At 40.2% G+C, this 27,360-nt stretch overlaps 1 protein-coding gene across 1 annotated transcript in view; it reads right to left on the bottom strand.

Moving 5' to 3' along the window:
- Positions 1 to 27,360, bottom strand: part of ARHGAP19 (Rho GTPase activating protein 19) — a 106,402-nt gene that overhangs the window by 32,810 nt on the left and 46,232 nt on the right. Inside the window, exons 7-11 of the mRNA XM_006880204.1 lie at positions 20,479 to 20,544; positions 17,609 to 17,800; positions 14,814 to 14,912; positions 9,176 to 9,286; positions 8,599 to 8,677 (exon numbers count right to left, since the gene is read on the bottom strand). Coding sequence (XP_006880266.1) covers positions 8,599 to 8,677; positions 9,176 to 9,286; positions 14,814 to 14,912; positions 17,609 to 17,800; positions 20,479 to 20,544 — 547 coding nt within the window. The remainder of the gene's footprint in view (positions 1 to 8,598; positions 8,678 to 9,175; positions 9,287 to 14,813; positions 14,913 to 17,608; positions 17,801 to 20,478; positions 20,545 to 27,360) is intronic.

Genomic DNA, 27,360 nt, shown 5'->3' with positions numbered 1-27,360 from the left:
TTCTGCAATTTAATAACTGTTAATGATTATGTGTTCAGGAGAGTACTAGGCATTTTGATCCTATTTTTTAGAATACTTCTCTTCCCCTCCACCCCATTTTCTTTCCTTTGGCTTCTACACAGCTCGCATACTGTCTATAAGATGCCTCTTTCAGGGGAAGGACATTTGCAGTAACGTAAGCTGGCCCTTGGGGAGTGGGGCGATGGGGATGGGCAGATCTGGGCGGCACCGAGGAAGCTAACCTGGCAGAAATGGAACACGTGTGTAGACAATGGGGTAAAGACAACTGCAGGGCTTTATTTCTCTTCAGGATTTAAATAACTCCTTCATTAAAGTAACTGTGCCAGCACCAATAACCCACTGATTATAAAATGTATCACTGGCAGAGAAAGCGGACATTTAATGAACATTTGCCATCTGCTAGACACTGTGCACAGCTGAAGGTTTTCAATCTCGTGGTGGTCAAGGACTCCTCAGAGAGGCTTGTCAACGCTACTGAAATCTCTCCCATACAAAAAATGCAAATGTACACAAAGTGCATAGAACTGCAAGGGTAAACTGCGGTCCTGAAGCACAACCACAGACCCCAGATTAAAATCTCCAGGCTGGGCACCTGCATCTGTTAACACACTGGGAATTACAACCAGCACTGCTGAGCCAAGGGCTACCATCCTCATGTTACAGATGAGGGGACAGAGGTTCAGGGACACGCACTCACGTTCACCTGCAAAGCAAGCAGCAAAAACAACAGTTTTAATGAGTTATCTCAACGCTCACCTTGCTGCCCTAGGTGAGGATGTCAGCCTGGCTTGTACTATTACTATAATTAGATTAGAAAATTAAGATTTATGTGAGAAATTTCAATCTGGGCAAAGTTACAGAAAATCAGAAAGCTCAGATCTCCCTCAGGATCTAACCCCACCTTCTGTCAGCCCAAAGCCACACTCCCCAAAAACCATCCTCCCAGACAGAAGTGAAGCCAGAGAGTCTTTTAGAGGCCCTGCACTCTTCAGAACAAGGGGCAGTGTCTTCCCTCTTTAGAATAATGCATTACAAAAGAACAGTGAACTCAGAGACCAGTCAAAGTCTATGGATATGAAACAAAAGAAATTTAATTTCAGAATATTACATGAATATAAAAGATAATACACATAGTATGTCTTTACAGTCACACACACATATATATATGATATACAGTCAAACAAAAATAAAAATGGTAAGCACTCAGGAAACCTGTCTTTTTTATTGATGGCACTAGGAGATTGCATAAAGGCAACCCTTGCAATGAAAAAAGGACTCTGAGGTGAGGAAATGCATTTTCCTGACAGGTTCTGCTGGTCCCAACTTGTCTAGGGGAGCGCTCAATGGCTGTGGCCTCACCCGCTCCGGTTTCCATGGTAACCCAAGCACTTAGGCTATTATGCACTCCACCACCTCAGCAGCCCCGTCATCAACTCTACACTGTTGGGAAAATCTCAGCATTAACTGCATAGGAAAGCCAGCTTTCTATAGTGAGCTTTAGAATAGGTTGATTGCCATTGGTTTAAAATACATACGGAACTGATGAATGCAAACCTTTCCCAAATTCTAGGGTAATCACGCCAATGTTGGTATTTGGGGTTGAAGATAGCACTGTCTTTACTATGAAGATTTCAGGGTGGAGAGGGGCCAGGGATGAGATGCTCCTTGGGAAAAAAGAGTTCTAGGAAAGACTTCAGAATGTGAGTCAGAAGTTTCAAGAAAATGTATGAGGCCCTACATGAGGTAAACAGAAACATCAAAAAAGTCCATTCCCAAAGATGGCTTCCCGGTTACACATGGCCAGTCCCTGGGGGGCACAGTGCCAGCGACTACAATTCTCCTCGAAGGCAACATTTTAAACCGTATCCTAACATGGGCTCCCGTGTGAGAAGCTCATCAGAAACATTTCCACTCGAGAAGAGCTCTGTGAGATCAGCTAGCTTCCTCATAAGGTACCCCCAGTGACCCCAATCCCCATTCACTAAGGACAAGGCTATTCTCTTGTCCTTACTCTCATGTCCCACCTCTGACATTCAAGGTAAAGCGCTTTCCTTCTCATTTATGGAGGATCAATGCAGTGCAGTTTCAGTTATGATTCATTAGGTACCTGCTCCTTTAACATGTCTCGGTATACAGGTAAAAACAATATTTCCTAATCAATCCCTTTTCATACCAGATTCAGTGGTCCCAACAGGAGTTCATCATTGTAACAGATTAGAAACTTCAGTGCCCTGGCTTTTCACTGGCTCGGCCAGTGTGGCTCACGCACACAGATATGATGCAGGAGGTGGCCCATGTTTTTGTTTGGTCCCATGCTGCAACCATATTAACACCCACTGAAACTGTCCTCAGAAAAAAAATGAAATATTAAAAAGGAAAGACAAAGCATTTTCAAAAAGAATGTTCCAACATGAAAAATAAGAATGACAAAATAGTTTATATAGACTAAAAGCTTTTGTTAAGTACTGGCTCAAAAATAATGCCTACCCTCCAAGTCTGAAGGGAAGCAGTACCCTTCAGTGGAAAATAAGAAAGGGTATTTGTCCTTGAATTTGTCATAAGATTCCACAGGATTAGAACAGTTTCATATAATAAGGCAGAAGGTTAAGGTAATTAGTCCCTTAAATTTTAATTACAACTGGATCACAGCTTCTAGAAGAAAAATGACCTATTAAAAAACCCTTAAAGCAAGGGACATCTTATTCAATAAATAACTTAAAACACACATACCTAAGTACATATACACACTGACCCAGGGGACCAGCTAAATATAACCATGTGCATGTAATAAACACCTCTCTCACCACCCTCGCCCCAAGAATACTACCTCAGTTACCGAGTCCATTCATCCAGAGAGATCTCTTAGATCTCAGCTACTTCCCTCACCCAGAACCACAATCTGACTCAATCCCAAGGGTCAAGGCAGCACTTGGCTATCTCCACCTGAAGCTAGATCTTGTTTAACAGCAAGCACCTTATTCTGATAAGAATTCACTTAAAGGAATGATGTGCCAACTTGCCAAGTTGCCGCTAAGCAGCACTTACGTCTGGTGATACCAAAAAAGTGACTTCGGTGTTTGGGGTGTGTTTTCCCAAAGAAGAAAAAAAAGTCAAACAGGAACCTACACAAATGAATTTGCTAGCAAGTTTGTGTTTTTTTTTTTTTAATTACATAAAACGGCTTTAAAGAAGAGTTTCTGAGCAACTATATACGCCTAACCAACTACTGTTCATAATTTATCCAGAGAAACGGTCACAGTTTACATGTTTCTTCACTACTGCTCTTGCAGTAAGTAGCAAAGGAGCAGAAAAGTACAGAAGAGGGTGCTAATATTCAGGCGTAAAGGCAGACTCTACACCCTCAGAGACATCTTTCACTTCTGCAACAACACAACATTTTCCAATAGTTTAAAACAGATCAGCAAGTGATACTATGATGAGCAACTGCCTCCCTACAGAGATGTGAACCAGCTCCGGGTGGGAACAATGGTGACACAGCTGAGCAGAGCCAGGCAGACAGCCGAGCATTCTCACCTGCCCCCTGTTCCTCACTAGGCAGGGGAGATCTACTATAGATATACTCCTACTACATTAAAACCATGGCTCACCTCAAACTTATGTGAACATCACCAAGCCAACCAAAGCTCCAGCACATCTCCAGATTACCCCGTGCCCATTTGGACAAGCAGACGACACTGCACAGCGACTGCTTCTTCAACATTAGTGAGAAGCCACAGCTGCTTCCACTTTAGGACATTCTCTTCTTTACGTCTTACCAGTCCTGCAAAAACTGATGCTTGCTTCCTTCCCTCCAGCTCCAATTCATCCTCAAAAGATGGTCTGGTCTGCACATCTTAAGCCTTGGAAGGATGGAAGAGAATCCCACCAAATACAGTCACTCTGTGACAGAAGGCCAGTCAGTCCCACCCAAATCCTGACACTCCGGAGCTTCCCTTACATACAAAAATTTCAGGAGGCTCCTAGGACGCTGTCAGTGACTTTGCCTGAGTCACAGCGATTTTGCACAGAAGAACAAAGGTCAGAAGGATCATAGTGGCACCAGAGATGTTTCAGGTGAGAAGAAATGGAATGAAAAATAAGAACAACAACAACCACACAACTATTCTGACATCTCTAAGAAAGGTGGAAAAGGGAGGCAGAAAGGGTCTGGGGCGGGGGGAGGAAGAGAGCTTAATAATGGAATTCTGCTGAACTATTGTATCATTCTGATTTCTTCTTTTTCAGTATTATAGGTCCAATGCCTTTCCATCTCAGATCTAAGTAGTAACTGAACATTTCTAAGAAACTTGTGTTCTTTGGACACAAACAAGGGACTGAGGCACTTATTCCATGAGATAAAGAGCTTTCTCCAAGTTGAGGTGAAAAAGGGTAAAAGACATCTGGTTTAGAGAATGCAGAGACCTTTAGACTAGTTAATCCCCTCAGCCCCCACAAAATGGCTTATAAAACAACAAAGAAATAAAACAAACAAAACCCACCAACATATTCCCAACATTATCAAAACAGAGGAAATGTCCACAATATCAGTTAAATATACTACCAATCCATGAGGATGGGCAGTCTTAAAAGAGAATCACTGGCAGTTAAACACATAGTTCATATTTTTTAAAAACAGAATGTGCCTAAATAAACACAATGAATTGAACATGAGAATCCGCCAGATTCTGCCCTTTCATCGTGCTGTGTAAGCTGGCTGGCTGGTTAGTGGTTTTCCCATAATATTAAAAAAAAAAAAAGAGCGAGAGAGAGTGAGTTCATAGCATTTGTTCAGAAGGCACAGTTTGCACATCCAGTGAGTGGGATTAGAGGTATCAGTCAGGTATTAGTCGGCTTTCACGATTCAAAATGCAGCAAGCAGGCTGCAAGTCCAAGCACTGCTGTGAGTGGTCAGAAGACTTGGTCCACTAAAGAGACAGCTCCTGTGTGGACACCAGGATGCTGGAGCCTTCAGAGGAGTCCTGTGGAAAGAAAACCAGGAACATTCAGCACGTTTGTAATTACTTCTTTATGGAAACACCCCAACTAGAAGCTAGAGATTTGTAACTATGAGTTGTTCTAATAGAAACTAAAAGGGTTAAAGCAATTAAGAATGTATGACTCTGTGGCACAGTGTTTAAAGCACTTGGCTGCTAAACCAAAAGGTCAGTGGGTCAAATCTACCAGCTGCTTTGTGTGAGATAGATATGACAGTCTGCCTCTAAAAAGATTTATAGTCTTGGAAAGCATTTACGTTGCTATGAATCAGAATCAACTTAAAATGCATCTATTTGATGAATCTACTCTCATTAAGTCATCTTAATGACAATAACGGCTATCATTTATTAAGCGCATATCCTGTGTCAAGGGCTGCTGTAAGTTCATTTATCTTCACAATAATGTCCACTGAAGCAATGGGCTCAAATGTGACAGGGATGATAAGGATGGGACAGGACAGGACAGGTTCAGATGTTGTCCATAGGGTGGCTATGAGTTGTACTTGACAGCACTTAAAAACAACAACATGCCATTTTATAGGTGAAAAATGTAAAACCTATGCAAGTTAATTTGTCCTAAACTACAGTTCTTAAATAGCAAAACTGGGATTTGAACCTAAGCCTAAGTGAAGGCACAGCTTGTGTTCTTAACACAGCTACCCATCTCACAAAGACGTACAACATGCCAACTACATAAAAAGTACTGCCATTATCAGGAGGCAGAAAGAAAAAAGGAGGCAGGGAACCAAAAACACATTAAGTGTAGTGGTTGTCCTCCAAAAGAGAAAACAGCTTCAAAGATAAGATAATGCATGAGAAATAGATAACTACAAAAATCTTATTAAATATCAACATTTTAGTTGTATCAATAATACTTCAGAAAAAAAGCAAGTATACATGGCTAGGTGAGAAACTCTGGGCTAAGTAAATGTCTTTTGGGTTTTTCTATTAATCATGATAATAAAATTGCATTATCTTCATCAAAGAAAATGAATTAATTTTATAAATCTCACTATCACCACTCAAAAAATATAGGATTATATTCACTGTTGTATAAAATAATGACAATTGAACCTGCAGACTGGAAAAGAATTCAAACCTGGTGACAGAGGCTAAGGAGCAGTCATCACACAGAGAACAGACCAGCTATGGACATAGAACAAGCTGCGAAGAAGGGGCAGAAAAAAAAAAACAAGAACAGGCAACTTTAGAGCATCAAAAAAACAGGAAAAGGTAGATAGTAACCACTGTCAAGAAATCAAAAGACAGGTTTCACCTGTCCATGTCTGTCTTGCCTGCCTACTTTAACTCATTTCTTTCTTTCCAAAGCACAGTTGTCAACAGAGAAAGATTATTTCTTGGTTTTCTTAAAAAATGAATGTGGCATAAAAAAATGAAAGTGACAGAAGATGTAATTGATACAAAATAATAAACATATCCTTTGAAAATAACATATGCTTGGCTTTAACTCATGGACATGAAAGCACAAATATTTAGACACACAGAGCTCAGACACTGAATGTGCCTCAATCAGACAACTCAGCCCAGCAGTCTGAAGCAAGGTGCAAAGAAAAGAGGATTCAGATAATTCACTCAAGGGTAAATAAGGAAACTATACTGACATCTCATTTTCTAGAAGAGAACAAAAGAATCATCCATGAGGACTGAGCTTTGTTCTCTCTTTTCCTGATGTCTTAAAGAGTAACTGTGCTCATGTCTCGGTGATAAAAATGAGAAAATCAAACCAGTGATGACTTCATCTGTTGCTCAAAATTGATATAACAATTTGCAAATAGGGTGTGTTAGACTATCCATGAGGGGACTGACCAGTTTCACAATTCCACAATTCCACCAGGTTTAAATTGAGCAGACTCAACAACAGAAATTTCCTAACTACTAGTAAGGAAGAAGTAGAAGATACAGCATGCATCCTTCGACAGCAGAAACTGCTATACCAGTCACACAGGGACCAACTACACAAGAGCACAGGAGCAATCGTAGCAGAGAACCAGAGACCAACATGGGAGAGAGAGCTGACCTAGGACTGCTGTCTCATGGAGCAAGAGTCAGAGGTCTTTGCCCAAACTTGCTGAAGAACTGAGGGAAATTGGGGAGAAGACACCATAATTGGCAAGAGTAAGACATCTTTGTAACAGTGGCCTTTGACAGCTTTAGGCTGAAAATTGATGGGCCTGTGAGCATACTTCAGAAGCTGCTCTAAATGAGAAATTGTATCCTGTTGTCAACCAGAGCTGTAATCTGTTATGTTCCCTAATAACCCCTATAATTGTGAGCTAGGCACTGTGAGGTATGTGTAGCTATTACAACAAATTTAGACCCAATAGAGGAGTGGACTTTTGGCATTAGAATTAGTAGAAGTGGGTGTGGGCACATGGGAGTCATGTCTAACCACATAGAAATTGGTTTTGTATTGTGAATGTTCTTGATGGGGACAGCTGTCCCTTGTGGAGTGAGTAGAGGTCAGTCAGATGCAGCTGACCCCACACTCTTTTCACAGTGATAAAGATATAACTAGTATCTTCATTTTCAAAGACGACTTGGGTTCAGAGGGAATGACTAGCATTATCAGAGTAAATGATGACTCAAATCAAGTCTAACTACTAATCCCACTGTCACAGCAGTGAACCACACATCTTCTTCACAGGACAGCAGCAGTAAGACTTCTTCATAGGTAAGTACCGCAGCCACTGCCTTTTTAGCAGAAACTGAAGCAATCAGTAGTCCCAGGATTAAATAATCCTGTTTTCAAAAGCCTTAAAAATATGTTGTGTTATATAATCACCAGTGTCCTATTTGTAAGAGGTGTTTATATAGAAAGCATCACTGAATAAACAAGGCAAAAGTTTACACAAAAAAGGAGCACAAACCATTCCACATGTATTGAGTAGTCAGAATTTCTATGCTTTGTTTACACAAAATAGCTTATCCTTGTTATTAACTTGCTTACTAAATATTAAGTTAAACCAGGCTGCGCCTTGGAGGCAGGATTCTGAGGCTTCGTCTGACATACTTTGGTCATGCTGTAAGGAGAGACAAGTCCTTGGAGAAGGACATCATGCTTGGGAGCGTGGAGGGACAGTGCAAGAGAGGAAGGCCCTCTATGAGGTGGATTGATTCAGTGACTGGGGTAATCGGGATGGGAGTGTCAGAGACAGTGTGATTGGCACAGGACAGAGCAGAGTTTAGGGCTGTTGTACATAGGGTCGCTATGAGTCGCAAGCGACTCGACGGCACATAACAACAACTAAATATTAAGATATTTTTATGCATGTGTCTGTCTATATACACATATAAAATATCTCATTATTTATTAAGCAACTTAAAAAAGAATAGAGACCATGTGACTCTGAGTTCACAGCTCTGCCATCAGCACACAGGGCAGTGAGAAGGAGATGTTCACTAACCATCCGCTAAGTAGACTAAACCACAAGGACTCAGCCTCATCATTTTGACACGGCTTCAGATTACAACTGCATTACAATATAGATTAAAAAAATGCTGACTGACTAGATGCAGTAATAAGCTACATTCAGTAAAATTACAGAAAAAGCATAATTAGTACCTTTTTTCCCCTCTTTCTTCCCCTCAGACCATTTCAATCTTGTTGGTGTCATTTTGATAGCTGGTGAGCCAGAAAATAACTGTAACAAGAAAATTTTACAGTGGCTTAAGTGTTCTATCACTTCCAAAGAGAGATGCTACTATCAGAGGAATTACATATTTGTGAAGAGTTTTACTGAAGCTGATGAGTTTAACTGATTCTATTAGTAGCTTACTGACCTAACCATGCCTAGGATACCTAAAGGTTTAGTCCACAGGTAAAGCAGCAACAAGCCTTCATTCAAGTGTTATTTGCCCTGCGAGCCTTCAGTTAGAATTAATTGCTTCTTCCTCCAGCACTTTGTTTACGGAATAATTCACTACATTTGTCATGCAGGCTTACAACTGTGTTTGCTGAATAAACCAATGAATCAGTGAAAGCTCACAGAGAGAAGACAACACAAAGGAAAAGATTAATTGGGAAAAGGCAGAGTCGAACCATCCAGAGAATCACAGGAAAACAGATGACACAGTATCAATTTCCCCCCTTTGTACAAATACACACGGGCAGAGAGTGTGAAGAATAGCGAGTGTCTTACCGAGTTCACATTTTCTTTGCTGGCTCCATTCAATTCACCAAGGGCCACAGATTCTGGAGTAGGGTACTTGCTTTTCTTTTCTGACATCATCTGACTTCCCAGGACCTTTCGCTGGTTTAGGAAGAGAAAAGAGTTTACTTATAAACATCTACTCTCAATATTACAGCTAATTGGGCCTTTAAAACTACAATGTGGCCAGGTATAAAACAAAAATCTCAGATCGCTGTATGGATTCTCCCAGGTTACATCATTACACAAAGAGGCCAAAACATGTTTTTTAAAAAACCCTGACATCAACACCTTGCCTTTAAGTGGTTACTTTTCCTCTACATTTAAAAGGGCTGGAGTGACAGAAATAATATGATAACTGACTTAAACTAGCTAATACAGGTCAATTACAGGGTACCTCTGATACCAGTTACTTGCCAGTATAATTTTTTCCCCTAGGATATATTATCTCTGGCAGCTATTAAAAGGATTACTAAGGATACTTAGTTAAAGCTGACTCTCTTTCCCATCATGATGTGGCTTCGATGACATGTCATGACACAGGATTGGAAATCTGGAGAGGTTCTCTAAGAGTTCCTAATAAAGCCACGAGAATGTATAGGTTTCTTAAGAGGCTCACGTGGCTACACTGACATTCAGAGCAACACAAAATATCCTCTCGTCTCGGAAGAGCTTAGGAGCTGATGTAACCTACTGTAACAGCTGACGGTGACAATTCAACCATCTTTGCAGAAAATCTTCCTTTTTTTCCCCCCTGGAGAATTTTAATTCCAAAAAAAGAACATGTCAAAATGAAAACATTATACTCTGCAGCATATATATATATATATGAAATATACTGATCTGATAAAGATTTAAATGAGATGAATTCCAGAGGAAAAAAATATAACTTAAAAAAAAAAAAAGATCAAAGGTAGACAGAAATCAAACTGGTAAAAATGTAGAAATGTGGGGAAAATAAGACAAGTACCACCCATCCTCCTCTCGACAGTCAGATACCACCTCAGAGCGAGCTGATCTGGGGTGAGAGAAGCCTCAGGACTGGTCCTAAGCTTCCACTCCACTTTTCTTTTTAAACAGTGGTGAAAATATACATAGCAAAACACACACCATCTCAACAATCCTACAAATTAACCACTAAACTTTTAAAAGGACATTTCATCATTCTTTTACAGAGCTATTCGGCAAAAACTTAGAACTATTATTAGTTCTAAAACTTTACAATGAAAATATTTTTAATTCTGTTTTGTAAAATTCGTAAACATTTGCATTTGAATTTATTATTCTAAAATGTCTTATCATGACAAAATCATAAGTTTTTTATAAATTTTAGTATTTTAAATTCTATTTTTTTGTTTTTTATTATTTTTGTGTGCATGTACCGTCAAATCAGATCTGACTGGTACAGGAGGAGATTGCCCCTCCTTCCCCGGCAGAGCATCTGGTGGATTCGAACCGTGCACCTCTGGGATTGTAGTTGCAGCTTCTTGCCACTAGGCCACCAGAGCGCCCCTTTAAATTCTCTCTTGATAAAGAAATGGGAAGCGATCAAGAGGATACTATTGACTGACATCAACTGAGCCTCAGTCTATTTTCACCAAAGTGTGCATTTTAAATAAGGCCTATTTTAGAGAAAGAAAAAAAAAGAGGGAGAGAGGATAGTGTTAAATTTGCGTTTCAAGCAACAATTAGCTCTATATCTAAAGCCAGAAGAGCTCACTGAGGACAGTAAACTACACCCTCCATCTTCAGGTAAAGACACATTTTACTAAGCACACAAAGAAACCTATTTTTACTATCATTTTCCTTTTTCCTTCCAATTATCTCTATGACAAAAAAGTCAGAAGAAATTACATACTTTTCCAATAGAAAAGAAAAAATTAGGATAAAACCAAAGATGTTCATTTTACTAACTGCATCTAAACAGGCGACTGCACTACTAGGGGTCTCAAAAAAACCTCAGACTCACTGCCACCAGCCTGGAACTGCCCAATATCTGAATTCCAACAAGTTTCTGAGGCTGTAAACTGCATGGGAGGAAGCTGTCCTTTCTCCCACGGAGCTGTGCATTGTTAGGTGGCACTGAGTCAAGTACAACTCATAGAGACTCTATGAACAACAGATCTGAATCCTGTCCTGACCAGCCTCATCACCTCTGACACATCTGAGCACACTCCTGCAGTTACTGTGTCAATCCATCTCACTGAGCATCTTCCTCTCTTCTGCTCTACACTTCCAAGGATAATGCTCCTTTCCAAAGAATAGCCTCTCTTAACAATATGCCCAAAGATGTGAACAGAGCTTTGCCATCCTTGTCTCCAAGAAGCACTCTGGTTTCACTTTCTCCAAGACACGTATGTTTGTTCTTTCAGCAGTCCATGGGCTATTCAGTATTCTTCTCCAATATCCTAACTCAAAGGCATCAATTCTTCTCCTGTCATCTTTATTCGCTACCCAGTCCGCAAATGCACAGCAGGTAAATGGAAAAGCCATGTGCTTGAATCAGGTGCCCTTAAGTCTTTAAAGTGGCATCATTGTTCTTCAGGACTTTGGAGAAGTCCCTGACAGCTGACTTTCCCAACGCCCTACCTCTCCAAATCTCCTGACTCCTGGTACCAAGGATAGTGACTAAGGATCCAATCTAGATGAAATCACTGATCATTTCACTCTTCTCTCCGTCCACCATGATGTTGCCCACTGGCCCAGTGGTGAGGATATTTTTTCTCTTGATGCTTAGATATAATTCATATAATTCATATGGAGTCTTTAATCCTCTGCGGCAAGTGCCTCAAGTCCTTGTTTTGAGCAAGTAAGGTTGTATCATCTGCATAATGCAGGTTGTGGATGTCTTCCTCCAATCCTGATGCCACATTCTTCTTCATTCCAGCCTCTCTTATGATTTATTCAGTATACAGACCAAATAAGTATGGAGAAAGGACACAGCCTTGATGCACACCTTTCTGTTCAGGCAACAGCTTCCTGGTCTAGGTACAGGTTTTGTATAAGCATAAATTAAGTGCTCTTGAATTCTAATTCTTCTCAACGTTAGTCATAGTCAAATGCCCTTGTATAGTCAACAAAACATAAACAGACATTCTTCTGGTATTCTCTGCCTTCCACCGAGATCCATCTGACATTAGCAATGACACCCCTGGTGCTGTGCCCTCTTCTAAACCCAGAATGAATTTCTGGTATTTCTCTCAATGTTGTAGTTATTCTTCATGATGATCAGCAATCTTTTGCTGACAGAGCCCCTAGTGGATTCAAACTGGCAGAGACGTACGGCCTTTGAGTTAGCAGCATGATTCTCTGGGACTAGAGCACAAGAGCTCACTCTAGGGTTCTAGTAAAGGAAATCAAGCCAGCCTAATGTCCTGAAGGCTACTGACCCAGCAGATTGGAACTTAGAGTGAATTCTAAACATATATCAACTATAACTAGCTCTGGTGGCATAGTTCTTAGAGAGTTGCCTCCCTGGTGATTCCAATCCACCAGTGGCTCCAAGAGAGAAAGACAGGCAATCTCCTCCCATGCGACATATAGCCTAAGAAATCTTCTGGAAGGTCTGTTCCAACTCAACAGCAATGAGTAAGTGAATGAGGACCAAAACTGAGGCCAGATGATGTTTCAATAACTAAATAGCTGCAGCTTCAAGAAAAACTAATAAAAGGTTATTGGGGTTTTTCAAATTCATAATTTTATTTGCTTTTCAGTAAATTTGAATCCTCGAGAGATGGAGCCTGTGTCCAACAGCCTCAGCACTGGAAGGTTATTCTGAAACTTGGCCCAAACCATGCCACTGTTTCCGTAGGCACCAGTTACCTCCCCCCAGTTTACTCTGGTTTTGATAAGTTTATCACCAGGAGTCACTGTAGTATTTTTTGCTTTGTAAACATAAGCATATCTCTTATCTAAATAGAATTCCATTTCATCTCAGGCATAAACATCTTCAATTTTAAGAAGAGCTGTGTGCTGGTTCTGGATACCTCCTTTATAGCCAGAAAAAGTGGCTTTGCACCATAGCCTCCCAGTCACCTTTGTAGTTTAAAAGTCCTGCTCCCAGGAGGCCTTCACGGGCTCCAAGATGGCAGAAAAAGCAAAAGGTTATTTATTTCTTAGAGTAAAATTTTAACATTTTAAGCATAAGAGCTTCATATAATGTTGCTATAAATAGATTTTAATAAAGGTAAAAATAACTTAAACAAATGGAATACAGATTAGTGCTGCTCTCTATTCACGGTAACCAGAACCTTCCTTAGTTTATCCTTAGACATTTGAACCTCATATCAAAAGTATCTACTGCCACCTGATGGCAACATTCTTTAACTGCAAGTTCACATCATTGATGAGGACTCAAAAACTCAATCTGTGAACTGTGATGGCAGCAACAGTAAAGGATTACTATCAAGAATACAAAATAACGGATAAAAATGTTGTTGTTGTTAGGTGCTGTCGAGTTGGGCACAATTCATAGTAACCCTATGAACAAAAGATCTGAACCCCCCTGTTCTATCCTGCGCCATCCTCGCACTTCCTGATACACAGAGCCCATTGTAGCAGTCACCATATCAATCAACCTGGTTGAGGGTCTTCCTCTCCTTTGCCAACCCTCCACCCTTCCCAACATCATGTCCTACAAACAATAGCCCCTGCCAGCAACATGTCCAAAGTATGTGAGGCGAAGCCTCATCATTCTGGTTTCCAAAGAGCACTCCGGCTGCACCTTCTCCAAAACATATCTGTTTGTTCTCTTGGCCATCCAGTGCTCTTCCCCAACACCACTGCTCAAAGGTGTCAATTATTTTTCTGTCATCCTTATTCATTGTCCAGCTCTCGGATCTAGAGCTAGTAATTGGAAAGACAATGGTCTGAGTCAGAGTCTTAAAAGTGACACTACTTCTCAATAATTTAGAAAGGTCCCTAACTGCAGATTTCCCCAGTGCAATGTGTCTCCTTATTTTCTGACTGCTCCTACAAAGAGTGTTAATTGTGGATCCAAGCAAGAGGAAGCTGTTGACCGTTTCAATCTCCTCTCCATCCATTCTATCAGTCCAGTGTTAAGACTCTTTGTTTCCCTGACCACTGAGATGCAATCCATACAGAAGGCTGTATTCCTTGATCTTCTGCAACAAGTGCTTCAAGCCCTCCTCACTTTCAGCAAGCAAGGTTGTGTCATCTGCATAACAGGTTATTAAGTTCACAAAAATTCGCTAATCTATTGGAAAATCCATTTCTCTGAATATCTCTCAATTTCTTCACTTCTCCATAAATTTAGAGACTTATACAACAAAGTGTATAGAACAAAGCAGGATAAAAAGAGAAAAACTCTTTAATGTGTTTAGGTAATCAGGACTCTGTGCCCACCCCAGAACAAAAGCGTGGATCTTTCTTTTTTTTTCACTTCTCACGTCCCAAATCATAGAGCTCCTGTTTTGAAATCATTTCTCTGATTTGGAACATAGCAAAATACTTTGAAAAATAAAAGCTTTTCCAAAGTCTGTCCTTATAAATGAATGTCTACATCTTAAAAATGAAGCACTGACAGGACTACAAAGAAGTTAATGCATAAGAGAAGTCAGGCTGTCACATTTCCACACACGTGGTGTTGACACACCAGCAGTGCCCCTACCTTGATAAGCCCACTGAAGGAACGGGCGCGAACCCTCTTCTGTACTCGGGGAGTGGAAGGCTCCCGCCCTGGTGTCTGAGTCGAAGATTGTTTATTAAACTAAAAGAGAGAAAAAAGGGGTTGGTTATTATTATTATTATTATTATTATTATTATTATTATTATTATTATTTTATTCCTTCAAGAGAGAGCATTCTGTGATAACCAAGAGCTAAATTCAGGAAAATCCATGCAATGGTGAGGAGGATATGCATGAATATTAAGTTAGCAAGCTGCAAGCAAATCCCAAAGGCAGGAATAGTACTGCCCGAAAGAAGTCTAAATTTAATTCATTACTACGAGGGATCCCACCCTTCATATTCCTTTTTTCACATATATTAAGGTTAAAAGCTCTGGTGGCCTAGTGATAAGAAGCTGCATTGCAATCCCAAAGGCACATGGTTTGAAGCCACCAGCTAGATGCCCCTCAGAAGGATGGACAGTCTCCTCCCGTGCGATAAACTGACTCTGAAAACAAGCTGGAGGATCAGCTATGGGTGATTCCAACTCTACAATATACAACAACAATAAGGCACTTTAAAGCTCCACTGGCCTAGTGTCTAGAAAGGTGCACAGCTAATCCAAAGATGGTACATTTTTGGACTCACCATGAGCTGGCTCTCCGGGAGGAAAACGGACAATCTTCCCGCATGCAATTCACAGCTTGTGAACTCCAATGTAGGGTCAGCTGTGAGGAAATTCTTACTTCAGAGCAATGAGTATGAGTAGTAAGGTACTTTAAACCGATGTCTATCAGGATTGCTTACCAATATTACTCTTAAGAGTAGTTTAGAATGCAGACTTACCAGTTCTGTCAACACTAGCTCTCTGCAGGTATATGAGATGGAAAAAGGGAATACTCGAGCATTGTTTATAGTCTCATTCAATACTTTAATCACTCAGGTCCCCATTTAAAATTATTAATAATACTTAACTCTTCTACTCTACTGTCTTTTCTGTCATTTTTAATTTTCTCAATTGTAATTTTATAAACTTTCATTAGTTCAGGTTCAATTCTAAAGGCTAAAGAAATGACATTATTTTTATATATGGGTACCTGGAGGTTCTCAAAGTATTCTACCTTAGTAGATAAGGAAGTCTAGTCACCTCACGCTTGTTATTGTTTTGTTGTTATTGTTGTTATGTGCCGTTGAGTCAGAACCAACTCATGGCTGACCCTCCAGTGAGTTTACAGAGGCTGTAAATCGTATGAAAGGAGATTCCCCATCTTTCTTCCATGTATCTGCTGGTGGATTTGAACCATATGCCTTTGAGCTGGCAGTGTAACTTCTTAATGACCAAGCCACCAGAGCTCTCTCTACATAGCTTAATTCAGGAAATAAAAAGAATAAGTAAAAATGAACTATCTTTACTAAGGCTAACAAGGATCCAGTCAGGCTGGCCCCTCCTATACCCAACTTGTGGGCAGACTGATCAGTAAAATTTTCTGGAAAGCTCTTTAGCAATATATATCCAGAGTCTTGTGAACATGCATACACAGGCAGCACACACCACCTGCAAAGTATTCTCGCCAATCTTTCTTTGTCATTGTTGTTGTTATGTACCATTAATCTGGAACCCACTCATGGCTGACCCTCAAGTAGGTTTTCACACGGGAGGAGATTCCCCATTTTTTCAGGCAGAGATGCCGGTGGATTCAAATCAACAGTCTTCAAGTTGGCAGCGCAACTCCTTGCCACTAAGCCACCAGAGCTCCCTGATAATTCGTTGTTGTTATTTGCCTTTGATTCAGAACAGACTCACAGCTGACCCTCCAGCAGGTTTTCAGGAGCAGTAAATTGCACAGGAGAAAACTATCCATCTTCTCCCACAATAGTTCTTTAGTATATCTCTAAATAATTCTCATTAGTTCATCTATAGTTCTATACTTACAACCATGAAATACAGACACCACAACTATCATGTCACAAACAAACAAGAAATTTAAAATTCACAAAGACTACGTTATTTGCCCAGTAAATCTGAAGGGTTTAAACCCTGGACTAATATACTGATAACTTCTAATTCTTTCATGGTATAGGACCAAAATTGGAGAAACTGTAACCAAAATTGTATTTTCCTATTTAATTCCAGAATTCAATAGCCTTTACTCTTTTCTTTAGTGGAGTAATAGTAGATATTGAGGTACCATAGGCAAGCCTGCATTTCGGTGAGCCAAACCTGGGAGTCAGTAAGTGTCAAAATTAACAACATTCCCATTTTGTAAATTACTACCTAACTTGGGAGGGACTGGAGAGCATTATGCTGAGTGAACTAACTCAGTCCCACAAGGACAAATACTGTAAAAAAACCATTACTGTATAATGAGTATGAAGATCCAAGGTGGGGGGCAGGAAGAAATAGAGGGGTGAGGATTAGGGGGTAGGGTGTTAATCATAGGGTTGTATAATTTGATGGGTGGTGGGTGGGTTGAAGGAAATGGGAAGAATCTTTTGTAAAAAATAAACTTTGTAAATAAATCAGAGTAATAAAAAAAAATTAGTTCAGTGATGAGGTTCTAGAATGAATGCTGGGCACAGCACCTGAGTCATGCTGCAAAAATATGCCCTGCTGGAAAAAAAAAATAAAGACATTGGCAAAAAAATAAATAAATAAGATGCTTTCCAGAATTAAAAAAAAAAAAAAACCACCCAAATATTCAGAAATAGCTGGGCGGGGGAATTAACAACTTTCCCCAGTGTTCTCCAACCACAATGGATTCCTCAAGCCCTGTGACTACTTCCGGTCTACAGGCACCTGTCTGATAAGCTGCTTCTTCTTTGCAGACTCTGGCATGTTGTGGACATGCTGGAACAGCTCCTTCAGTGCCTCTTCTGTACGCTGCTGGGTCTCCTCCTCATGAGAACAGGAATTGGCCCGGTTCCAATTCTGAGACTTTGCCAGCTGGAAGGTCTTAGAATGGCATGAAGTTATCAAATCAAGGTCATCCTAAAGGAAAAGGAAAGGTAAGCTAATATTTCCTGCCAGTTTTGTTGTCATGTTCCCACAAAAACTTAGAACAAAAACAAATGGAGGAAAGGAAGGGACTATGTATTCCTAAACCCAGGAACAAGCATTTTTTTTTTACATTTATCAGAAATTCTCAAAATAGTCTTACCTATCTGACCTTCCCAGAGAAACAAATTCATTCAGAATATTACCAAGAGTTATACTTGTACAGTAGTTCTGTTTTCAAAGCATCTTTTAATCTCATGTAATTCTCACTTCTATCCTCTGAGGGAAAAATATCATTTACATTTAATCGTGCTAATGCGAAACCTATACTTGGACCAAGAGGCAGTTGTCAGAACAGAGCAGGGCAACACTGCATGGTTCAAAATGGGGAAGGGTGTACGCCAGGGATGTGTCCTATCTCGATTCCTTTTCAATCTGTATGCAGAGCAGATTATCTGAGAGGCTGGGCTCTATGAGGAGAAGAGTGGCGTTAGGATTGGTGGAAGATCTATCAACAATCTGCGTTATGCAGATGACACAACCTTGCTCGCTGAAACTGAGGAGGACCTCATGCACTTACTGCAGAGGGTCAAGGACTGCAGCCTTCAGTATGGACTGAGGCTCAATGTCAAGAAGACAAAGATTCTCACCACTGGACCAACTGGTAGCATCAGGATGGATGGCGAAGAGATTGAGATTGTTCACAGCTTCAGTTTGCTCGGCTCCACTGTCAACACCCTTGGCACCAGCAGCCAGGAAAGCAAAAAACGTATCGCGATGGGAAAGTCTGCTGTTAGGGACTTCTCTAAAGTACTCAAGAGCAACGGTGTCTCTCTGGAGACTACGGTCCACCTGTTACAGACCATGGTTTTTGCAATCACTTGTTATGCATCAGAGAGTTGGACAACAACTAGGGAGGATAGAAGAAGAATTGATGCCTTTGAGCTGTGGTGCTGGAGAAGAGCAGTGGATGTACCATAGGCTGCCAAGAAAACAGATTCATCCTAGAGAGGGTTAAACCAGGCTACTCCTTAGAGGCAAAGATTCTGGGGCTTCGTCTGACATACTTTGGACATGTTGTAAGGAGAGACAGGTCCTTGGAGAGGGACATCATGCTTGGGAGGGTAGAGGGACAGTGCAGGAGGGGAAGAACCTCTATGAGGTGGATTGATTCAGTGACTGGGGTAATCGGGACGGGTGTGTCAGAGGCCATGCAATTGGCACAGGATAGAGCAGGGTTTAGGGCTGTTGTACATAGGGTCACTATGAGTCGCAAACGACTCGACGGCACATAACAACAACAACAACAACAATTCTCACTTCTATCCTCTGAGGGAAAAATATCTTCATTTCCACTCGACAGAAGGAAAAGTTAAAATAAAGCAATGAACTGAGAGTCACCTAGATACCGAAGCACATGCACTGCTTCTCAGCTCGTGCTCTTTCCCACACACGACAATAGGAGGCAAACTTACACGGCATGAGAACCACAGCTCTCCAAGAAGCCTACAGAAACTTGAATTAAACCAACTGAGCTCAAATACTAACTCTTTCCCCTACTCAAATCAAATATTTGCTTAACAAAAGGTAGAAACTACCAAAAGGACCAGAAAAAGAAGCATAATTAGAATTATATGCTTTTAACCGAGACAGACTAAACTGAAATAGTACGAAGAAAGGGAGGGGGAGGACTGTGTGATTTTTTTTTCAAGCTTCTCACTTCAGTTCTTACTTAACGGGGCACTGAATTTATGTGAATATAGAATGATCTGGAAAAGTTTAAAGAGAATGGCTGCACAACTTAACCAGTCATTGAACTGGACATGTAAAAATACATTTTGTTTTGTGTATTTTCACCACAAAAAAGTTCTAAACATTTACCTTAATATTTTTAGATGCAGTTAAAAAAAAAAAAAAACATCTTCTCACCTTCTAGGCTCAATGTAACAATTATCATATTAATCTTTCTCTTAATAAGCATTACCCAGTTCCTCCTCTAAACTCTTCTGATCTTAAGTTTTTTGTTGTTGTGTTTTGTGGGGTTTTTTTTTGCCTTACATATTTTTTTTTAATTTTTGCCTTACATATTTTTTGACAGTGTACTATTTACTACTGAACCCAAAATAAAAATAAGTAGTACATGAACTTGTACTTCCAAAATGTTTGCAATTTTGCCAAAGGTTATCACAGGAAAACGTTACTAAGGCTTTATGAAAAAACTTGAAACATACAGTCGATACCATCCTTCACACACTGAGGATCCCATCCGTCAGTGGAACACTTCTGGAAGCAGGTAATAATGTACACGTTGTTGCTGTTATGTGCTGTGAGTCCAAACTGACTCATAGCTGACCCACCAGTAGGTTTTCAGAGCTTATAAACTGCACTAATGGAAATTGCCTATCTTTCTCCTTTAGAGCAGCTGGTGGAGTTGAACCATGCATCTTCAGATCGGCAGTGCAATTCCTAACCACTAGGCCAAGCCTTCCCTAATACTGAACACAGAGACACCTTCTTATATTTCAACATATAACTTTCTTCCTCTCAGTCTTCTTCCTAATCTCTAGATAGCTTTGAGCTATAACTACATGGCTTTTCATTTATTTCAAACCTTGTTTTAAAATTTTCATCCTCTTCACTTCTTTGGGCTGAAGGCAATTTTCTTTTCTTACCTTTGACGCTTGAGTTCTGGAACCCAAATAGTGCAATCTGGCACATTCTCGAATGTAAGCAGGAGCCTGAGCAAGACATGAAAGAACAAGACTAAATGGCTAAGTAGAGCCTGAACTTTTTCCCAAGTCACAAAGACAGTGCACCCCAAATGATCAAACTGAGAGATTACTTTGGAAAAGCAAAAGATCCTCAAAATGTTCTATAGTTTTTTCTCTCTTGTCACTAAAAAGGTATCTCAACAAATCACAGCAAAAATAAAGGATAAAAAAATATTCTGTGAAAAGACATCAATGTAGCTGCTATTTAAAAATCAAATATACTATGTATATACTCACATAAATAAAAAAATATTGATGTCTGTAGTAATTCTTATATTTGACAGTAACTACCCCAAGAATCCTTACGAAGTTAACCAGCTGTCTGTGTCATGGAGTTTGGTTTTGCCCCTCTCTCTCCCATGGAGCACCAAACCACGTGCCTTTGACTTGGCAGTATAATTCCTAACTGCTAGGCCACCAGGTCTCCCTAATAAAAGTGGTGGTGGTTGTCATTGTTGTGTACCACTGAGTCGCGATCGACTCATAGCTGACCCTCCAGTGGGTTTTCAGAGGCAGTAAAGAGCTCTCCTGAGGAACAGCGCGCTGATTCTAACCACACACCTTAATAAAGATTGTTGCTGTTGTTGTTATTGTTGTTGATTGCCTTCAAGTCAAGCATAACTCACAGTGACCCTATGAACAAAAGGTCTGAAGCTCCTCTACAACTATAGACATTTATCAAAGTTCATAGAGTTTCTGGAGGCATGGTGTTTAGGAAGTGGATGCCACTCCTTGCTTCCAAATCTGTTATAGTATGTTATTATTGTTATGTGCTGTTGAGTCGCCTGCAATGCATAGTGACCCTATGTACAGCAGTTCTAAAACCATCCTTGTCCTGAGCCAGTCTCACTAATTCTGACACATTGACCCCCACTGCTCCAATTACTTTATCAATCCATCTCATCCAGGGTCTTCCTCTCCTGAGCTATCTGTCCACCCTCCCGAGCATGATGTCCTTCTCTAAGGACTGATTTCCCTTGGCCACGTGCCCAAAGTATGTGAGATGGAATTTCAAAATCCTAGTCTCCACAGAGAGACTTGGTTTCACGCTCTCCAAGACAGACCTATTTGTTTTCTTAGCAGTCCATCATATGTTCAAGACTCTTCTCCAGTACCACAACTCGAAGGCATTCTTCTTCTGTCATCCTTAGTCATTGTCCAACTCACTGAAGCATAACAAGTAATTAAAAAGACCACGGCCTGGATCAGGTGCACCTTTGTATATAGACTGATATTTTTATTCTTCAGCACTCTGGAGAGGTCCATGACAGCAGATTTTCCCAATGTAATTCGTCTTCTGATTTCCTGACTGCTGGTGTTAAAAGAGTGTTGATTATGGATCTGAGCAAGCTGTAAATAAAAACCACCTCAATCTCTTCTCCTTCTATAATGGTGCTGCCAATTTGTCCAGTAGTGAGAATCTTTGTCTTCTTGATGTTGAGCTTTAATCCATATTGAAGACTACATCCTTGACCTTTTGCAGCAAGCACTTCCGTTTCTCTTCAGTTTCAGCAAGCAAGGCTATGTCATTTGCATATCGTAGGTTGTTTATGAGTCTTCCTCCAATCTTGATGCCACTCATAAAATCGTGCCTTCTGAATGATCTGTTCTGCATACAGATTGAAAAGGCATGGGGAAAGGACACATCCCTGACATATGTCTTTTTCCTGATTTTGAACCATGCAGTGTTTCCTTGCTCTGTTCTGAGGACTGCTTCTTGGTCCAAGTATAGATTTTGTATAAGCATGATCAAGTGTTCTGAGATTCCCATTCTCCTGAAGGTTAGCCACAATTTATTGTGATCCCCACAGTCAAATGCCTTTGTATAGTCAACAAAACACAGACAGACATTCTTCTGGTACTCTCTGCCAAGATCCGTCTGACACTGGCAATAATGTCCCTAGTGCCATGATCTCTTCTAAACCTAGCTTGTATTTATAGTAGTTCTCTGTCAATGTCTTTTCTGGATAATCTTTAGCAGGATTTTGCTATTGTGTGATATTAGTGATATTGTTCGCTAATTTACACACTCTATTGGGTCACTTTTTTTGGAACAGAAATATGGATTTTGTAGGTGATAAAATCTAAAAATAATTTTATGATACCCAATGTAATCAGTGATTCCAAACAAGATTATCAATAGATACTAAAACCATTACATTAGGCAATTCACCTCCAGTTTACCCATTAATTTGAAAGAAAAAACACTGAACTTTATAATTTCTAGATCTGGAAGTTAACCAATTTAAAGACAGGCTCCAAACAGGACAGACCTTAAGAAGCACAGCAACTCAATATTCTGGGCCTTCTAATATGATGCAATAAGATGTACACTTGACTTTAATAAAACCTCAAGGCTTACATTCCACTTTACAGGAACTATAGGGTAGGGAACAGATGAATAAGATAAAAACCCTTTAGAAAACAGGAAGCCAATCTTGCACTGCAGTAAAGAGTTCCGGTGGGCTAGCCCAAAGACAATTGTGTTGCTAATGTAAAGGTTCAAATATACCAATAGCCCAGCAGAGAAAAAAATAGGTCATTTCTTCCCGAGGGATTTATACCTTCAGAAAACCCCCTGAAATGTCAACTAAGAACTCAATGGCAATGAATTTGAAGGGGTATTGCACTGCAGTGGCTTTTCTAACAACTGTCTTTATTATTCTTACCACATGACTGGATGTAGCTTGATTATTGTTGCTGTTAGGTGCCATCACACCTACGCTGACTCCTAGTGACCCTGTGAACAACAGATCTGAACCTTTCTCTCCCTGCACCATCTTCACGATCTGTCAAGCCCACTGTGGTCGTCACCATGTCAATCCAGCTTGTTGAAGTACTCGTCTACCCATGGTTGGATAAGACTGTGCAAATATGAAGCATTTGTGGCCCTGCAAACAGACTGGAGAGCTTGCTAATAATCTAAATAAGGTAAATGGCACCTTTTGAATGAGCTCGCGCAAATAAGAGGTATAGAATGGTGTGCTGGGATTGTCCCACTTTGCCATCTTACTATGCTTAAACTGAGCTAGAAGTGGGGGAAATGCAAATCCCAATTACCACAAAGAACCAGAGAATCTCAGAATCTGCAATTCCTGTGCAGGCTAGAGAGAGAGAGAGCACAAGACTGTAAGAGCCCAGGTTAACAGCAGTAAAGGTGGGGGAGAAACAGAGCCCTGAAAACCAGAGACCAGTGTGAGATGGAGCTGTGGGGTCCTGGCCCACTGAGTGAAGAAGCTGAGTGCTTGCTGGCAGAGTGAGTATGTGGGGAGCGCTTGTCAGGGGAGCTCAACGTGCAGATCCAGAGAGAGAACTGAGTGCTCTCACATCTATGTGTAATTGGCAGAACAGCAGTGGTACCTAATTGATAGGGCTAAGAGAGCTCTGTTACACTTGCCAAAGGAAGGCAGAGACCAAGGCCAAGGGTCAGAGAGAGCTCTGCCTACAAGCATGGCTGAGAAGTTGTCCTGTTATCCAGCTGTATACTGTACTTTATTTCCCCTAAACACACATTATAACTTCATTTCCCCCATAATTAACTATAAGTACTGTCTGTAAGTCTGTGTGGCCATTTCAACAAATTAGCAAGCACTGAGGTAGCGAGAGCTATAGGAGGGACAGTTAGTGTTAAAATTGTTAGAAGGAGGTATGGAGCATGGAGAGCATGTCCAACCTCCCTGAAATCAACTTTGTGTGACTGATATTGTTGATGCAGATTCTTCCTTCTCTTTTTAAAAACTGGGGTTTTTTATTATTATTATTATTATTTATTATTACTATTATTATTACACTAGTTTATTTACAAAATTCTAATATATTGTTTTCCGGAACAGATTCTTCCAATTTCCCCCATCCCCCGACCCATCAAATTCTACAACTCCATGTTTAATCTTCCCTCCCCCGGATTCTTCCCCCTTTGTGAAGCCAGCAAATACTGAATGGTGTCACCTCTATACCTGCCACAATGTGCTCACAAATCTACAGTGTGGGACACTCTACAAAACATTTGGTCTGAAAGTTTTAAAAAATCAATGGGATAAGATAATCATCATGGAAAAGCATGCTTGTTGCAGACTAAAAGTGACAAAATAATCAAACACAGTACATAAAGACTGATTATGTATATGGAAGAAAAAGCACACAGACATTTTTGGGACTACTGGGGAAATCTTAAGTATTGACTATTAGTTTATATAAAATTCTTGTTCATTTTCTAGTGATAGTGGTACTGTGATTATCAGGAGAGTATCTTTATTGTGTATTAGTTTAAAACTTAAAACACTTGGCTTGTAGAAGGCTAAGGTCTTCAGTGGTGGAGCCCTAACTCCACTGTGATTCTTTTACACAGCCCAGAAGCCCGACCGGTGAACTTTCTGACCAGCAAACTTGCTCAGTTGCTTTGCCCTCAGGGAGAGTATGTTGAAGGGTGATCAAAGCCATCAAGCAGCTTTAGAAAGAGGCAGTTTTCTCTTACCCCTGGCACAAAGGACTAAGGAGCTTATTTGGGCAGTAGTAGGAACCCTAGAACCAATTCTGTAAGTTCCTGATTATAGTCAAGCACCCATCCCAATCTGGCCTTTGGCTCACTTTAGTCCTAGCCAAAACAGTGCTCCACATTTTATAATGAAGCTCGTGATCAGGATGTATCAGAATACCTTTTGGCACCAGACTGATGGTTTCCTTCATTCCAGAATGATCTGTCTTTCTTTGTCCTGATTAGGTCTTAGTAAAAGAGTCTCTGCACAATGTTTGAATTTGGGCTGGCCTTTAGAACAATCCACAGGAAATCAATGCTCAAATATTTAAGAATGTAGTGTCATGAGGTCTACAACATAACTTTCAGTGGCTGGGGGAGGGGGGAGTATAAATATCTATTCAGAGAAATAAAGCAAATATGGCAAAATGGTAACTTTTTTTTTAATTTGAAGGTGTTAGGAGTGTTCACTGTTCTATTCGTTCCATTATTTTTTTTCAAATTTGAAAAATTTTATAATAAAGCTAAAAAAACTATACTATTACAAAAATACTATAATAGCTATCATTTAATTTTTAACTTACAAAACTCTACAAAAGAACTCAGGACCCAAAGACATTTTCTACTGATAAGCCCACTAAAGAACCTAAAGCTACCACCTATTCTATATAATACATTAAAACACACACCCCACACACAAGCGAACCAAAGCCTGCCATTAGTTGAAAGGATATATAAGACTGAGAGCCAGAGATAAATGATTTGAAATGAAAAGTTAAAGGATTTTACACAACTCAAAAGGATTTATCTCAAGTTAAATGGGAATTCGCATGAACTATATATAAATCCCAAGGAAAAGATGTGGTGACTCATGTTTGGGAGTGAAATTAAACCACAGTGAGTCAGAGAAACTGATGATAATAACAGAGGATTATAAAGAATTCAGAGGAATTTTAGGGGAAAAAGTAGTGCAGATATTCACACACTCACAAAATAGAATAAGGCAATACAGAATCTGAGAATTAAGGAGAAAATCCACCTTAATCCACCAAGAAGAAGAAGATAACAAAAAAGCATAGGAAGGACAAATTAGGATATAACCAGGACTCAAATAAGTGAGAGAGCACTTCAAACAATCAGGGAAGTGCCCAGGGAGGATGTCAACCCACTAAAGTGATGATGCAAGTAGGCCATCAGGACAACAGGGCCCAAAACCAGAGAGAAGAGATCTGAGGCAAAGAAGAAGTCTCTTGGGGGGGGGGGGGGGGCCTTTTTCCCTCAGAGATCACGGAGGCGTATAGAGAATCCAATCAGCCTGGAAAGAAAGAAATAACAGAAACAAGAATCAAAATTCCAAGGGGAAGTACTAAAAAGAGAGATCTACAGAAGACAAAGCATGAGTGAAAACCAGGCTGGAACTTGTATCAAACTTGTGCCAAATGAATTATATTCAGGAGACAATACTAGTTTTGTTTTGAGTTTTTTTTGTGTGAGTACTTGTATTTTATTTCCAAGACTGATACGAGCTGGACTCCTAAGAGTCCCGATGACTCTCAAGAGTCACAAACGAAGTATAACTCCACTGCATACGGGCAGGGAAGAAAGGCCTTCACACGCTGACCAGAAGGTGGAAATTGGGATTATGTGAAACTATGAAGTCGAATATTGGTGCATGATCTCTAGAATCCCATTTCTCTTTTAACATTTAAGTGGTGGCTAAAAAAACTAACCCTAAATCAATGGTAAGAAGATAAGTCATGTGAAAGAATTGTCCCGAGCCTCCACCCTGATTCATAACTACTGCTGAGTACGCTAATTCTCCACACCCACAGTTCCCACTTATAAGTGCTAGGGAACTAATTCTGGCCCTAAGCAGGAGATAGATACATGAAGAACTCCTGGCTTGCAAGAGCATTTTGCTCCTTCTTAAAAATTATTCTTTCTTCTGGTATACAATTTACTTATCTAGATCTTCACATCTTATTAGCCATAATCTTTGACCTGAGCACTTTAGCTGTTACTGCAGCTCTGATCCTGTTTTCTACTAGTTTCAACCAAAAATACTGGCCATTTATTTCTCAGCTCAGGACTAGAGATCATTTATCAGGATGTAATGAACAGAACCTAAAATGATCCCCATGTTCACACTCTGCATAGTCCTCTCCCCTTTGAGTGTGGTGGGGTTTGTGACATGCTTCTAGAAAGCTGAATACTGGAGACTGACTAACTCTTGTGTTAGTTACATTATGTGACAAGGTGATTTGCTATCACATTAGTGATTAGGTTCTTAGAGATACAGAGAGAGAGAG

This window comes from Elephantulus edwardii, unplaced genomic scaffold (assembly GCF_000299155.1).
Source record: "Elephantulus edwardii isolate Elephantulus edwardi_28Jun2011 unplaced genomic scaffold, EleEdw1.0 scaffold00006, whole genome shotgun sequence".
Taxonomy (NCBI): Eukaryota; Metazoa; Chordata; class Mammalia; order Macroscelidea; family Macroscelididae; genus Elephantulus; species Elephantulus edwardii.
Note: the sequence above shows the minus strand (reverse complement) of the source record. Positions and strands in the feature narration are given on the sequence as shown.